Below are 17077 nucleotides of genomic sequence, written 5' to 3' on the forward strand. Positions count from 1 at the left end.
CAGTAAAGATTTCCGTAAGAGATACGCGGCGTAAAAATAAACATTCCCCCCTAGGTGGTGTATCCTATGTAAAGTATGGCCGTCGTTCCCACGTCGAAATTTAACGTCGTTTGCGTAACTCGTCCGTGAATAGGGCTGGACGTCAATTACGTTCAGGTCGAAACCAATGACGTCCTTGCGACGTCATTTAGCACAATGCACGTCGGGAAATTTCAGGGACAGCGCATGCGCAGTACCTTTGGCGCGGGAACGCGCCTAATTTAAATGATCCACGTCACCTACCCGGATCATTTGAATTAGGCGGGCTTGCGCCGGGGAATTTATGCTACGCCGCTGCAACTTTACAGGCAAGTGCTTTGTCAATCAAGCACTTGCCCGTAAAACTTGCGGCGGTGTAATGTAAATGCGATACGTTACGCCGCCGCAGATCTACGTGAATCTGGCCCTTTATATTGGCTTTTGGAATTTACAAATGCAGCAACTTAGAAATCAGATGGAAGGTTTAGCACTGGAAAACAATTTTTGATAGATAAAAAGTGCATGTTATATACAACTATATAGATCAGAGCAAAATGAGGGACAAATGAGGAGGAATGAGGGACAGAGGGACATTGCTCCAAATCAGGGACAGTCCCTCGAAATCAGGGACAGTTGGGAGGTATGCACTGACATTACACAGATCAGTCCAGGGCGGCACCGCGTCATCACCGACAATATAGTCTGGATTCGCCAGGTGCCTGGACTGATGCCTGTCTCAGCCTCTCAGTAAGTGGCTGAGACCGTCGCTCCCCCCACAGCTCAGCGTTCCAGTCAGCGAGAAGGAGCAGAGCAGTGAGATGCTAATTGACAGTCAGCAGCTCTCTGCTTGGGGGGGCTGTGAGAACTGAGCCATCGGCTGGTGTTGGATCGCTCGGTTCTCAGTGTAGAGGCGCCGGGGGACAGATGTAGCATCCACCTAGGTAAGTAAGATGGAGGAAAAACCCCCAAACCCCTCTTAGGAGAGGCACTAAGAATGCGGCTCAAATGCATGTTTTTAATGCACACCAACTCTTAAGCCCCATATACACAATCGGATTTCCGTCGGACAAAGCCGTGGAATTTTGTCCGAAGGGCATTGGCCGTGAACTTGTTCTGCATAGAGACAGCAAAACGTTGTCAGCCAACAAATACAAAACTACGTGGTTTTTCAGCTCTTTAGCGCCACCCTTTTTTCCGACCGACTTGTGTACACACGATCGGATAATCCAACGGCACGCATTTGTTGTCGGTAAATTGAAAGCATGCTATCCAACATTTGTTCTCGGAAAATCCGACAACAATTGTCCGATGGAGTGTACAAACGGTCGGATTTTCCAGCAAAACCCTTTCATCACACATTTGTAATTGGAAAATCCGATCGTGTGTATGAGAGGCTTCAGTCTAAACAAGGCCTTACAATTAAAGGCACTGCCACACATTTGCTAAAGGGGAGCACATCTCTGTGCATGTCAAGAAAACACATGATTTTGCACACGTTCCTGACACGCACGCAGGTAAACTAGCCGCAAAGTATAACTAAAGGCCAACGTTTTTTTTTTTGTTTTGTATAGTGTGGAGAGGGATTAAAACCCATGTTAGGTTTTATTGTTTTCTGTGACCCCATTAAAGTGGTTGTAAACCCCCCCCCCCCCCAAAAAAAAGACAAAGGCATAATGAGCTGATATGTATTGCATACTAGCTCATTATGATAAACTCACCTTAGATCGAAACCCCCGCTACGGTCCCCATACATTCTTCTACATATTTTTGTTAAAAAAATAAAAAATAATCGCAATAAACATTTATTGATTGGTTTGCACAAAAGTTATATGGCCAGATTCACGTAGAGGCGCGTATCTTTATGCCGGCGTAGCGCATCCCATTTGCACTACGCTGACGTAACATAGTGAGGCAAGTACTGTATTCACAAAGCACTTGCCTCCTAAGTTACGTCAGCATAGCGCAAATGGCCCTGCGTAACCCCGCCTAATTCAAAATAGGCAGGTAGGGGGCGTGTTGTATGGTAATGAATCGTGACCCCATGTAAATGAGGGCCATTGGTACGGCGCATGTGCGCGCATTCTCAGAATCACGTCACAAATACTCACTGCTTTCTACGTGAACGTAACCTACGCCCAGCCCCATTCACGTACGCTTACACAAACGACGTTCATACCTTGCATGGGCTGCGCCATCTTTTTGGTGGTTTATCTTTATGCCGGAAAAACACCTTACGTAAACAGCGTATCAGGTGCAAGTACGTTCGTTAATAGGCGTATCTTGCTCATTTACATATTCTAGGCGTAAATCAACGTACACGCCCCTAGCGGCCAGCGTAAATATGCAGCTAAGATACGACAGCGTAGGAGACTTACGCCGGTTGTATCTTAGCAACAGAGAAGCGTATCTCAGTTTGAGAATACGCTTATAGATACGACGGTGCCGCATTCGGACTTACGACGGCGTATCTACTGATACGCCGTCGTAAGTGTTTATGAATCTGGCTAATAGCGTCTACAAAATAGGGGATAGTTTTATGGCATTTTTATTAATATTTTTTTTTTACTAGTAATGGTGGCGATAAGCGATTTTTATCATGACTGCGAAATTATGGTGGACACTTTTGACACCATTTTGGGACCATTGTAATTTTTACAGCGATCAGTGCTATAAAAATGCAATGATTACTGTAAAAATGACACTGGCAGTGAAGGGGTTAACATGTAGGGGGCGCTGCAGGGGTTAACCTGTAGTGTGTCCTAGGGAGTGATTCTAACTGTTAGGGGGTGTGGCTATGAGTCACTGATCGCTGCTCCCAATTAGAGGGAGCATTCGATCAGTGACATGTCACTAGGAAGAACACGCGCGTGACCACACAGCGGCAAATTAAAGGGGACGTACCTGTATGCCCATTTGCCTGTCCGTGCAATTCTGTCGACGTAAATCTGCGTGCAGCGGTCCTTAAGTGGTTAAAGAGGTTGTAAACCCTTGTGTTTTTTAACCTTAAAGGAACATTAAAGGCAGATTATTTTTTTTTAAATAACAAACATGTTATACTTACCTCCACTGTGCAGCTCGTTTTGCACAGAGTGTCCCCGAATCCTGTCTTCTGGGGTCCCTCGGCGGCTGTCTCGGCTCCTCCTCGCAAAAGCTTTCAACCTTCATGCGAGCGAGCTCGCATGGTGGAAAGCTTTTGCAAGTACGCTCCCGTGATACAGCGGCGGTCATAGCCGCCGACTGTATCACTCAGCCCCGCCCCCCGGCGCACCGCGTCATCCGCTGTGATTGACAGCAGCGCCAGCCAATGGCTGCGCTGCTATCAATCCGCCCAGCCTAGCCAATCAACGGCCAGGCTGGAAACCGAACAGGATGACAAGCACGCGCCCGGGACTTTCGAGGGGTGAGGTAAGTAAAAGGGGGCTCGTTTTGCACAGAGCGGCCCCGATCCACGTCTTCTGGGGTGTCTCGGCACCTCCCCGCAAGAATTCACCACCTTCATGCGAGCGAGCTTGCATGGTGGTGAGTTCTTGTGTGTGCGTTCCAGTGATACAGCCGGCGGCTATAGCCGCTCACTGTATCATTCGCGCTGTGTCATTGGATGTGATTGACAGCAAAGCGAGCCAATGGCTGCGCTGCTTTCAATCAACCAATGAATGAGCCGAGAAGCCTGCCCGTTCACGGCGCGGGACTTTCGAGGGGTCAGGTAAGTAATTGGGGTGGTTATGGGGCTGCTAATCCACAAATGTTTTTTCACCTTAATGTATAGAATGCATTAAGGTGATTTTTTTTTACCTTTACAACTCCTTTAAGGTGAAAAACCTTCTGTTACTTAAATTTGCAGGGATTTCCTCTCACTTCCTGTTTGGCTATGGGACAGGAAGTGATGGTATATCCCGGGGGATGACAGGGCGGTCCCCGAACACTGTGCAGGGACCACCCTGTCAGATCTCCACTCTCCTCTATGGGGGCATCTGATGAACACGGACCGTCTGCAAAATTGGAGGGTTTTCCTCCGTCTGCAAAATTGGAGGATTGCGGATCCGGTTGAGATCGGGTGTCAGCGGCAATCTCATAGGGATCAATGAATGTCCCTTTTTCATCCGTAAACGGATGTATGAAAAAGCGGACATATGGTCCGCATTTGTGAAAGAGCCCTTAGTTTTTACCATAAACAGGTGAAGATACTCTTTAACCACTTAACGCCCGCCGCACGACTATTTACGTCCGCAAAATGGCACGGACAGGCAGATGGGCGTATATATACGTCCTTGCCTTTGCGCAGGTCGGGGGTCCGATCGGCACCCCCTCTGCTGCTTGCGGCGGGCGGATTTCCTCGGGGAGCGATCCGGGACGACGGCGCGGCTATTCGTTTATAGCTGCTCCGTCGCGATCGCTCCCTGGAGCTGAAGAACGGGGAGAGCCGTGCTTAGCTGCCTAAAGGTCCGGATCTTAAGTCGTTAAAGGGTAACTCCACTTTTGTGGGGAAAAAAAATTGCAAATAAAGAACAAATGATATAGCATATACAATTGCGACACAAATCATATTGTAATTGAATGTTATTAAAAATGACCTTGCCTTTTCAATCTGCAGCTCAGTCATTTTCTGTAAAATGCAATGCAATAGGACAACCTGGTTGTATTCTGTACACAGAACATAATTTTCGGCTTGTGTGATTGGCTCACTGATTTTCCCAGAAGTCTGCACTAAGATACAAGTCAAATATCAGGCATCTCCTGCAACAAAAATATCATTTTTGGTGAGATACTCCCAATAGCAACACATCTGAAGGGATGCAGACCCTGCAGCTTTCCTCAGTAGAGTCCTGCAGGTGCAGCAGCTGATTGATAATTATGAAACCACTCCCATACAGATTCACTTTACCACATAGACAACACAGAAAAATACAGGGGTTTCTTCAGAATAATAAACGGTAGGAATCTGCAACAAAGGTTATTAAAATCCTTGCAATGTACATAGATCACCCAGAGGGGAATGTTTTTGTCTCAACAAAAGTGGACTTACCCTTTAGAGCCCATTCACACCTCCGCGACAAAACGCCCGACGCCGGACGCTCGTGCCGCTGGAGGGGAGAATTCCCATTGCTGTCTATGGAGATGGTTCACATCTCATAGACGCCGTACGCCTGCCGCCTGAAAAAAGTCCCGGACCCTTTTTTTCAGGCGGCATTGGAGTTCGGCCATACAAAGCAATGGGAAGGCTTTGTTTAAAAAAAAAAAAAAGTTTCACACTCGCGGCAAGATACGCCGCGTACGCGGCGTATCTTGTCGCGGAGGTGTGAATGCAGCCTTAACCATTACATGTGTAAGCTGCATATACGTAGTGGGGGGGGGGGAGAGTTATATAAATCTTGCACATTTTATTAAAACAGCATCTACAATAGGAGTGATACGTTCAGACAGAAGAATACCTCTAGTTTGATATTTTTGGTTGACGCCCATTATTGATACAGTGGGGCAAAAAAGTACTAAGTCAGCCACCAATTGTGCAAGTTCTCCCACTTAAAAAGATGAGAGGCCTGTAATTGTCATTATAGGTATACCTCAACTAAGAAAGACAAAATGTGGGAAAAAAATCCAGACAATCACATTATCTGATTTGGAAAGAATTTATCTGCAAATTATGGTGGAAAATAAGTATTTGGTCAATATCAAAAGTTCATCTCAATACTTTGTTATATATCCTTTGTTGGCAATGACAGAGGTCAAACGTTTTCTGTAAGTCTTCACAAGGTTGTCACACACTGTTGCTGGTATGTTGGCCCATTCCTCCATGCAGATCTCCTTTGGAGCAGTGATGTTTTGGGGCTGTCGCAGGATACGGACTTTCAACTCCCTCCAAAGGTTTTCTATGGGGTTGAGATCTGGAGACTTGCTAGGCCACTCCAGGACCTTGAAATGCTTCTTACGAAGCCACTCCTTCATTGCCCGAGCGGTGTGTTTGGGATCATTGTCATGCTGAAAGACCCAGCCACAATTCATCTTCAATGCCCTTGCTGATGGGAAGAGGTTTGCACTCAAAATCTCACGATACATGGCCCCATTCATTCTTTCATGTACACTGATCAGTCGTCCTGTTCTCTTTGCAGAGAAACAGCCCCAAAGCATGATGTTGCCACCCCCATGCTTCACAGTAGGTATGATGTTCTTTGGTTGCAACTCAGCATTCTCTTTCCTCCAAACACAATGAGTTGTGTTTCTACCAAACAGTTCTACTTTGGTTTCATCTGACCATATGACATTCTCCCAATCCTCTTCTGGATCATCCAAATGCTCTCTAGCAAACCTCAGACGGGCCCGGACATGTACTGGCTTAAGCAGGGGGACACGTCTGGCACTGCAGGATCTGAGTCCCTGGCGGCGTAGTGTGTTACTGATGGTAGCCTTTGTTACGTTGGTCCCAGCTCTCTGCAGGTCATTCACTAGGTCCCCCCCGTGTGGTTCTGGGATTTTTGCTCACTGTTCTTGTGATAATTTTTACCCCACGGGGTGAGATCTTGCGTGGGGCCCCAGATCGAGGGAGATTATCAGTGGTCGTGTCTTCCATCTGCCAAGCTGCTTGCCTATTGCAGATTCAGTCTTCCCAGCCTGGTGCAGGTCTACAATTTTGTTTCTGGTGTCCTTCGACGGCTCTTTGGTCTTCACCATAGTGGAGTTTGGCGTGTGACTGTTTGAGGTTGTGGACAGGTGTCTTTTATACTGATAACAAGTTCAAACAGGTGCCATTAATACAGGTAATGAGCAGGGCTGGACTGGGACAAAAATTTGGCCCTGGACTTCATCCAGACTGGCCCACTATGACAGGTCTCTCCCATGGCTGCCGGACAACTCCCGCACCCCCCCCCCCAGCCCGGCCACCCAAGCCCCCCCCCCTTTACTAGCCGTTCTACTTTATTAGAGTAGAACGGCTGGTACTCTTATAGGCAGTACCAGTGGGGAAGCTAGACATTATTTCACCTGGGGCAAAGAATCAGTTCGGTGCCCCCCCTTATGGGACAAGATTAGACAGAAGTGAGAAAGGCCATAGCTGTTGAGTCAGCTGTCTGTCCCCTCCCCCATGCTCCTTCGTCATTGTCCCTGCTCCTCTGGTCCTCCCCCTGCTTCTTTGTTCCCCCCAGGTGAGCGCTGCAGGGAGGGAAAGGAGGTGAGCGCTGCGGGAAGGGAGAGACAGAGGAGCGGAGGGGGGCGGCGGTCCGCTGTCACTGAAGCCGGCCCACTGAGCCATCGGCCCACCGGGAAACTCCCTGTAGTCCCAATGGCCAGTCCGTCCCTGGTAATGAGTGGAGGACAGAGGAGCCTCTTAAAGAAGAAGATACAGGTCTGTGAGAGCCAGAAATCTTGCTTGTTTGTGGAGGAGACCAAATACTTAATTTTCCACCATCATTTTCAAATCAGACAATGTGATTGTCTGGATTTGTTTCCACATTTTGTCTCTCATAGTTGAGGTATACCTATGATGACAATTGCAGGCCTCTCTCATCTTTTTAAGTGGGAGAACTTGCACAATTGGTGGCTGACTAAATACTTTTTTGCCCCACTGTACCAAGATACTAGCAAGCTGTGTTGTTTTTTTTTTTTTACAAATGAGACTATTTCAGATATGGAATCCATTGCATGTGCGTGATTATCAGGATAATGTGAAACAAGGACAGTGAAGAGAGAGTGAGTTTGGGTCACTCCTAAATCAAAGTCTATTAGAGGATCAGCCAGCTGGAAAAAAAAATGTCTTCCCTCTACAGTTGAATAGATTGAATATGAACAACGGGCCGGCTAGCTTCCCACGATAAAGTGCCAAAATAACTCAATGATGCCTTGGTGCACTCACTATACACTGAATGGAAATTCATTTATTCCTCACGAAGGTAGCAACACAATTATCCCACTCCGAATACAAATGTGCAGTCACATGGCCCTTACCCATGATTCCATGTTTACTAGCTGCTTCTCCAATTACCCCACATGACCTTACACATTTATTCGGACAAGCTTATGATTTGATATCTGCTTGCCTGTAAATTTCTGATGCCAAAATGATTTCAAGTCTAACTATAAAAGTACAATTAAAATAATTTAAATGACCTCAACCACTGGATAAATCTTTTGTTTGGTTTTATAGGGATTGGCTAGCACACAGTACTTGCATCATGGTACTGCATACTCCCAACTGTCCCTGATTTCAGGCAATGTCCCTCTGTCCCTCTTTCCAACTCATTTGTCAATCATTTTGGTCTGATCTGTATAATTGTAAATAAAATGCACTTTTTATCTTTCAAAAACTGTATACAGGGCCGATCCGCCCTATAGGCTCACTATGCAAGCCGCTTAGGGCCCCGCAAAGCTGCCGAGGGCCCCCAAATTACTAGAGGCTCCGCCTGGGGAGAAGTCATTTTCGGCCCCTCACCACGCTTCTCAACTCGCTGGCTGCATGGGAGAAGAGGTAACAAGTCACCCCATGCTCCTCACTTTAATGTAAGATGTCATTTCCGACAGCAGAACACCCCCTCCCCCTGCTTCTCAACTTTAATCTTTAATGTGACATGCTTCTCAACTTTAATGTGACATGTCATTTTCGGCAGTAAGCCCATCCCCCCCCCCCCCCCCCGTTATCAAATTTTGCTTAGGGCCCCAGGGAGGTCAGGGTCGGCGTGTATACCAGTGCTAAATCTCTAAACCTTTCATACAAATTCTAAATTGCTGCCAGGGGCGGGCTGACCCATCAGGATTGCCAGCCTCAGTAAAACCATGGACAGTATGTAAAAATCTGTGTTTTTAAAAAAATCCCAAGATTATAGCTGCCCCGCCTCTCCAGTACCGTTTCAGTGTGTGTATGTGCATTCTGTGTGTATGTATACTGTGTATGTATACTGTATATGTATACTGTATGTGTGTGTATACTGTGTGGCCCCGTAATCTATTGGAAATGGAATCTCGCGCCAATATAAATAAAATAAATTAAATTAACAATATGTAAATAGCCAAGCTGCTCTCTGTGAAATTGCATGAATGCAATTGTAAACAGTGGAGTAAAATTTAGAGGCGCTAGCTGATAGTGTGTGTACACTAAATAAATAATAAAATTGTATGCATCAAAATAATCAAGTATAAATGAGTGAATGAATCAATAATATGTGAATAAATAGTGACCATATATATAAAGAAACCACAATAATATTTGAAATTCAAAATGTGGAAGTGCACAAAAGGAAAGACAAGAATAATTATGCCAAAACTAAAAATAAAGTCCATATATATATGTGGTGAGTCTTCAAAACCATAAACAGAGGATCTTCCACCTTCACCAAGATAAAGAAAGACCACCAAAAGTGCTCATGGATGGCACCTTACCGCAAATAATGGACCACTTTAATTAAAAAGAGGTCAATCAGGCAGATAAAGATATTATTCCAGACCCAGATCCCTCAGTCACGGTAGTCTTGATAGAACAATACTCCACGCCACATGGGATAATTAAAGCAAAAGAGAGAAAATCGCCATAGAATAATATTGCTTTTATTGGGTAAAAACAGAGAAAACAAACGCCAAATGGCCTCTTACTTGATGGGGTGCCTAGCCCCGGCACTGAGGTTGAGGGCGTGGATGTAAATGGGAGAATAGATGGGGTCCCGTAGCCGGCATGGAAACCGTGCAGAGCCGCACTGAACGCTGTTGGCGTACGTTCCACCCTCCGAGAAGAGAGAGCCAGCGGGACCAGGAAGTGGGTGGGTCGAGCGTGACCTGTAAGCCTCGACGTACGTTTCGTGATGATGTCACGTCGTCAGGAAGCATGCTCTGTCGTGAAACTCTGTCGTGTGTACGGGGCCTTACATTCCCACAATGACTTATGTAACAGCAGCATGGCATTCCTCATGGCGGGTTTCCTGATAATGAAAATGGTAGATAATCCATGCTTAATGTGCACTGAAATGACCACTTGTAGCCTCCATGGGATAACTATAAGGTCAAGAGATGTTGTTACCCTATGGAGATTATGACATCACTAAAGCTCCGTGACCGCGCCCGCGGGACCCGCGGACCCGATCGCCGCCGGTGTCCCGCAATCGGTCTTCGGAGCTGAAGAACGGGGAGAGGTGTGTGTAAAAACTTAACCCCTACAGTGCCCCCTAGTGGTTAACTCCTAAACTGCAATTGTCATTTTCACAGTAAACAGTGCATTTTTATACTTTTTGCTGTGAAAAATTACAATGGTCCCAAAAATGTGTCAAAATTGTCCGATGTGTCCGCCAAAATGTCGCAGTCATGAAAAAAATCGCTGATCGCAGCCATTAGTAGTAAAAAAAAAATTATTAATAAAAATGCAATAAAACTATCCCCTATTTTGTAAACGCTTATTGCGATTTTTTTACCAAAAATAGGTAGAAGAATACGTATCGGCCTAAACTGAGGAAAAAAAATGTTTTTTTTATATATTTTTGGGGGATATTTAGTATAGCAAAAAGTAAAAAATATTGCATTTTTTTTCCAAATTGTCGCTTTATTTTTGTTTATAGCGTAAAAAATAAAAACTGCAGAGGTGATCAAATACCACCAAAAGAAAGCTCTATATGTGGGGAAAAAAGGACGCCAATTTTGTTTGGAAGCCATGTCGCACGACCCTGCAATTGTCAGTTAAAGCGACGCAGTGCCGAATCGCAAAAGTCTTAAAGCGGTTGTAAACCCGCATCAAATTTTTTTTTTCTCCTGTAAGGCAAAAGTCATAATGAGCTAATATGCACCGCATATTAGCTCATTACGAAAGACTTACCTCGGAACGAGGTGTGTAGAACTTACCTGGTCCACGCCGAGCGAGATTTCATCTTGCCTCGGCGTGTCTTCCAGGTATCGCCGCTCCAGCACTGTGATTGGCTGAAGCGGCGATCACGTCACTCCCGCACGTGCGCGCGGGAGATTTAAAACTCGGCAAGGTCCGGCGGCTGCCGGTCCTTTCGCCGTAGATTCCCCCTGCGCATGCGCCGCGGCGCATTGCGAGGGGAATATCTCCTAAACCGTGCAGGTTTAGGAGATATTCTCCCTACCTACAGGTTAGCCTTGTTATAGGCTTACCTGTAGGTAAAAGTCAAAAAAGTGGGTTTACAACCACTTTGAGTGGTAGTAGTTCTGACGGCAAAAGTTACTTACCTTAAAGCGGTGGTTCACCCTGCTGAACAACATTTCAGCATACAATTCGGCATCGTAGCGCGAGCTACAGTATGCCGGTCTTACATTTTTTATCCCCGTACTCACTGTTTAATCGTACATAGAAGATTCCGTCTGCCGCGGGGAATGGGCGTTCCTAGCAAGAGGGAGGGTGATTGACGGCCGACTCTGGCACGTCACGCTCCCCGAAGACAGCCGGAGTAGGTCTCGGCTCTTCACGGCGCCTGCGCACAGGCTATGCGCAGGCGCCGTGAAGAGCCAAGCCTATTTCGGCTATTTCCGGAGAAGCGTGGCGCGCCAGAGCCGGCCGTCAATCACTTTCCGTCTGGATTGGAACGCCCATTCCCCGTGGGCAGTCGGAATCGTCTAGGTAGGATTAAACAGTGAGTACGGGGATAAAAAATGTAAGACCGGCATACTGTAGCTCGCGCTACGATGCCGAATTTTATGCTAGAATAAAATTTTTTTTTTTTTTTTTTTTAATAGGGTGAACCCCCGCTTTAATGCATCCTATGATCCCCATCTTGGTCCAGCAATGTGCAAGATGATGATATTTATTAGCAGAATTGTATATGTTCTGTTCTCTAGTGTGTTTTTTTTTCTCTAGTGTATGTTTTATTCTCTAGTGTATGTTCCAATCTCATTGTATGTTCCATAGGCTTAAAAACGAAAACCTTTTAAGCCCCCAATAAAAACACGACATGAAGAACACACACACACACATATATATATATATATATATATATATATATATATATATATATATATATATATATATATATATATATATATATATATATATATATATATATATATATATATATATATATATATATATATATATATATATAAAACCATAAAAAACAACAAAAAAAGGATATATATAGCTGTATAGATATATATGTATATATATATATATATTGTATAAAAAATGGTACAGAATGGGAGAGCAGCAGCAGGTGACTCTCCACCGTACAGATGTGACATCGGGAGCTGGTAGCCCCTCCCCCATGTACTGGTAGATCCTCCTTTATCTTATAATGAGAAGTCACGATCACAGTGACACAGAACAAAGTTTTAGAAAGGGGCGGGTTTACAAACTTCTGAAAGTTGTGGGCCAATGACGAGAAGGGGGCGCGGCCGTGTAGAGTAGTGCAGCCTGTGGGCGGGGTGTGTGTCACTCTGTGATCTGGAGGTGATCGGTAGACATGGCCGATGTCGGACAGCCGGTGTTCCTGGGGGCGGATGTAGTGGAGAAGTACCTGGACTACCCGACTCTGATCCCTCTGCTGGAGAGGGCGCTCATCAACTTCTCTAGCGGCCCCGGGGGAGGGGTGGTGCAGCCAATCAGGAGCATTGTGTCAGTAGCCAAGCACAGCGGGTAAGTGGAGTATAGGAGATCGGACATACGGGTCCTTCCCATAGATACACACATCACCGATCAATGACACAAATCGTCTCCAATCAGTGATAAACCCAAAGACGGATTCTACTGCAGCTCACCAGTTCTTAGGTGGGGTAGCTGTCGTTCGTTCTGTTTTTATGATGGCTTCAGTAATATTATCCGATCGACATGCAATGTAATCAAAATGATTGATCGAGCACCTACAACTGTTTTTTACACTTGAATTAGATCAAATTTGATCGAGTTGCCTGTTTTTTACACTTGAATTAGATCAAATTTGATCGAGTTGCCTGTTTTTTACACTTGAATTAGATCAAATTTGATCGAGTTGCCTGGCCAGGTTGGGAAAATACTGATCGGTTGGCATCATTTGGCAGCACTGAGCGCAGGGTTGCCAACCGTCATTAAATTTACAAACTGTTTGTAAATTTACTGAAAGTTGGCAACCCTGGCACTAAGATACTTTGTTGGTGAATCCGATCGTATTTCCTTCGATCAGATAAATGACGGAAACAGAGATGTGATCAATAACTTGCAATCATAAGTTCCAATTGTATCTTAACCACTTGCTTACTGGGCACATATACCCCCCTCCTGCCCAGGCGAAATTTCAGCTTTCGGCACTGCGTCGCTTTAACTAACAATTGCGCGGTCGTGCGACGTGGCTCCCAAACAAAATTGACGTCCTTTTTTTCCCCACAAGTAGAGCTTTCTTTTTGCGATATTTGATCGCCTCTGCGGTTTTTATTTTTTGCGCTATAAACAAAAAAGAGCGACAATTTTGAAAAAAATACAATATTTTTTACTTGTTGCTATAATATCCCAATTTTAAAAAAAAAACGATTTTTTTCTCAGTTTAGGCCGATACGTATTTTTCTACATATTTTTGGTAAAAAAAAAAAAAAAAAATCGCAATAAGCGACTGGTTTGCGCAAAAGTTATAGCGCCTACAAAATAGGGGACAGAATTATTATTTTTTATTATTTTTTTTTTTTTTACTAGAAATGGCGGCGATCTGCGATTTTTATTTGGACTGCGACGTTATGGTGGACACATCAGACACTTTTGACACATTTTTGGCGCCATTCACATTTATACTGCGATCAGTGCTATATATATGCACTAATTACAGTATAAATGTGACTGGCATTGAAGGGGTTAACACTAGGGGGTGAGGAAGGGGTTAAATGTATTCCCTGCATTGGGTTCTAACTGTAGGTGGAGGGGGGGGTGACCGATCTGTGTCTCTATGTACAAGGGACACAGATCGGTCTCCTCTCCAGAGACAGCACCGCTGTCTCTGAGTAAAACGGCAATGAGAGATGTTCTCATATGATTACATATGAGATCATCTCTCATTGGTCGTACAGATCGCATCGCAAACGGCCACTCTCGGCGAACTGTAATTGGCTGTGGCCAACACAGAGTTTCCCCGCCGCGCGGAGAACGCCCTAAGGGGCGGACGTCAATTGGCGTCCAGTTGGATTTTCAGGTCCGCGCTGTAGCCGTCATTCGGCTATAGCGCGGGTCTGAAGAAGTTAAAGGGGTTGTAAACCAGAGAAAAACAAAACAAACCCTGTAAGACTAAGGCATAATGCGCTAGTGTGCATGGCAGCGGTCCCGGTACACTGACATGTCTGTCGAAGTTATTTTCAGGTTCGCGGGCTGTGGTGCTGTGATTGGCCGGAGCCGCGATGACGTCACTAACCGGTCACGGCATGTTGCTAAAGAAATGGCATGAGTGAGCTGTTTCTTCAGTGCGCATGCGCCGATAGCGTATATGGTAAATATACTAGATATTGGATATTTACAGTACCTACAGGTGGTGTAACAGGATTTACAACCACTTCAATACCGGGCACTTCCCCCCCTTCCTGCCCAGGTTAATTTTCACCTTTCAGTGCTGTCGCTGTTTGAATGACAATTACACGGTCATGCTACACTGTACCCAAACAGCATTTTTTTTTATCATTTTGATCCCACAAATAGAGCTTTATTTTGGTGATATTTTATCACCTCCTGCGGTTTTTATTTGTTGCTAAAAAAAAACCCACTTTCTTAATTTCTGTTATAAAATGTTGTAAATAAGTAAGTTTTCTCCTTCACTGATGAGGCTGCACTGATAAAGTGGTGCGGATGAGGTGGCACCAATGAGTTGGCACTCATTAATGGGACTGATGGGCACTGATAGGTGGCACTGGCAGGTATTGCTGGTGGGCACACATTGGCATCATGTGTTGGCACACATGGCCACCAGGGATGCATAAGGGGCCTAAGATATACCGTATTTATCGGGCTATAACGCGCCCCGGCGTATAGCGCGCACTCCGGAACTTGAAGGAAGATTCCTGCAAAAAAAAAAATACTTAGTTTGGATGCCCCTCGTCGGTGTCTTGCCCGTTGTCCATCGCGTCCTGCCCGTCGTCTAGCGCGTCCATCGGCGGCCTCGTCCGGTCCGCGGTCCTTCTGCGGCCATCCCCGCTCGATCCCAGCTTCCCGCGCTGTGTTCGAACCACTGCGCCGACATATACCGAGCGTAGTATAGTCGGGCGGGCTCGGCTCCTCTCGCGTAAACGACGTACATGACGTGACCGCGAGAGGAGCCGAGCCTGCCCGACTATACCCAAGTGTACTGCGCTCGGTATATGTCGGCGCAGTGGTTCGAACAAAGCGCAGGTATCGACGTATATCGCGCACCCACGACTTTGCCCTGTTTTTCAGGGCAAAAAAGTGCGCGGTATACGCCGATAAATACGGTACTTTAACCTCTTCCTGCCACTTCCTCCCAGCCCTTTAAAGAGGAAGTAAACCCTGATGGGTTTTAAGTCCTCTTTGTTTCTCTGCAAAGGTAAAGCATAATGGGCTAGTATGCATAACAACATACTAGCCCATTATGTGTCACTTACCTGAAACTGAAGCCTGTGATGTCACCGCTGTCCCCTGTGCAGGAAGCATCCGTTCTTCACCCCTTTTCTTTCCGGGGGTGAGGACTCCGGCTCTGTAAATGGCCAATGGCTCCCGCTGCTGACAATCAAATCCAGTGAGACGGGAGCCGAGTCCTGCTATCTTTGTCAATGGGTGCAGCAGCAGGACTCAGGAATGCGCCCACATGAGTCCCCCCATGAAACGCGCCTCTCCGCGGGGGCACTCAAGAAGGGGAGGAGACAGGAGTGCTGCTGAGGGTCCCCAGAAGAGGAGTATCCGGGCCGCTCTGTGCAAAACCCTTGCACAAAGAAGGTAAGTATAACATGCTTGTGAAGCTTCGTTTTTTTATTTTTTTTTAAATAACAATCACTTTAACAGTAGACAGTGCAGTCTTTAGCCAGCGTGTTGGCTTTGGGCAGAGGAGCAGGGAAGGGTTTTGCCATCCTAGGCTCTGGGGCGTGTGAAGAGAAAGGCGCCACCGTGAAAAAGGACACCTGGGGCAGTAATCATAGCAGCAGCTTCAGTGATTGTAAACCCATCATTCTTTTTTTGAATTGACAAACCTGTCGTACATACTTGCTCTGTGCAATGGTTCTGCACAGAGCAGCCCTAATCCTCCTCTTCTCGGGTTCACGGAAGTAAACAAAGCCACGATCGCGGCTGTCAGCATGAGATAGGTGAATTTTTTTTTTTCCCCGATCTCATGCTTTCCAGCCTGGAGGAGAGATGTGGGGGTCTTATTGACCCCGCATCTCTCCATAAAGAGGACCTGTCACTAACCATTACTATTACAAGGGATGTTCACCAGTAGCTCGTGCTAAGAAGCGAACACGCATGCAAGTCCAGCCTACATATGTAAACGACGTTCAAACCACACATGTGAAGTATCGATGCGTGCGTTAGAGCGTGTAAAACAATTCTAGCGCTAGACCTCCTCTGTAACGCTAAACTGGTAACTAGAGGTCGACCAATATATCGGCATTTAGCCGTTTATCCAAATTAGGCCGATAATTAACATGGCCGCTAGCGGTGCCACGGATCCGGAGCTAGGCCGAAGCCGCGACCTTTCCTGATGCTGTGACCGCGTGGCGGCAATCCGCGGATTGCTGCCGCGGTCACCGCATCAGGAAAGGCCGCGGCTTCGGCCTAGCTCCGGAGCTGCGGCCATCTTGGTACACCCAGCGCGGCGGCCCTCCTCTCTGTTTACACCCACAGAGGAGGAGGGGCCCGCGCTCATGGGACACACACCGCTCTCTGGTGCCTGTACTACAGGGGGCAGGGGGGGTCTGTACTGAGGAGGGGGGTGTCTATACTGGAGGGAGAGGGGGTCTGTACTGAGGGGGGGTGACACCATTTTTTTTTTGCACCAGTGCCACCTCCTAGTGGCAATTGGTGCCACTTGCCATCCAGTGCCATCTGCCAGTGCCACCATCCAGTGCCAATTAGTGCCACCTTCCATCCAGTGCCATCTGCCAATGCCACCTGCCAGTGCCAATACCAGTGCCGCCACCCAGTGCCACCTACCAGTGCCAACTAAAGCTATCAGTGCCATCTGCC

The 17077-nt window shown here is 46.4% G+C and overlaps 1 protein-coding gene across 1 annotated transcript in view; it reads left to right on the forward strand.

Annotated features, from left to right (window-relative positions):
- Positions 1–12354: 12354 nt before the first annotated feature.
- Positions 12355–17077, forward strand: part of CRYM (crystallin mu) — a 61309-nt gene continuing 56586 nt past the window's right edge. Inside the window, exon 1 of the mRNA XM_040356842.1 lies at positions 12355–12571. Within this exon, the coding sequence (XP_040212776.1) occupies positions 12399–12571 (173 nt within the window). The 5' untranslated portion in view covers positions 12355–12398. The remainder of the gene's footprint in view (positions 12572–17077) is intronic.

The sequence above is a fragment of the Rana temporaria genome, chromosome 6 (assembly GCF_905171775.1).
Source record: "Rana temporaria chromosome 6, aRanTem1.1, whole genome shotgun sequence".
In the NCBI taxonomy this organism is placed as follows: Eukaryota; Metazoa; Chordata; class Amphibia; order Anura; family Ranidae; genus Rana; species Rana temporaria.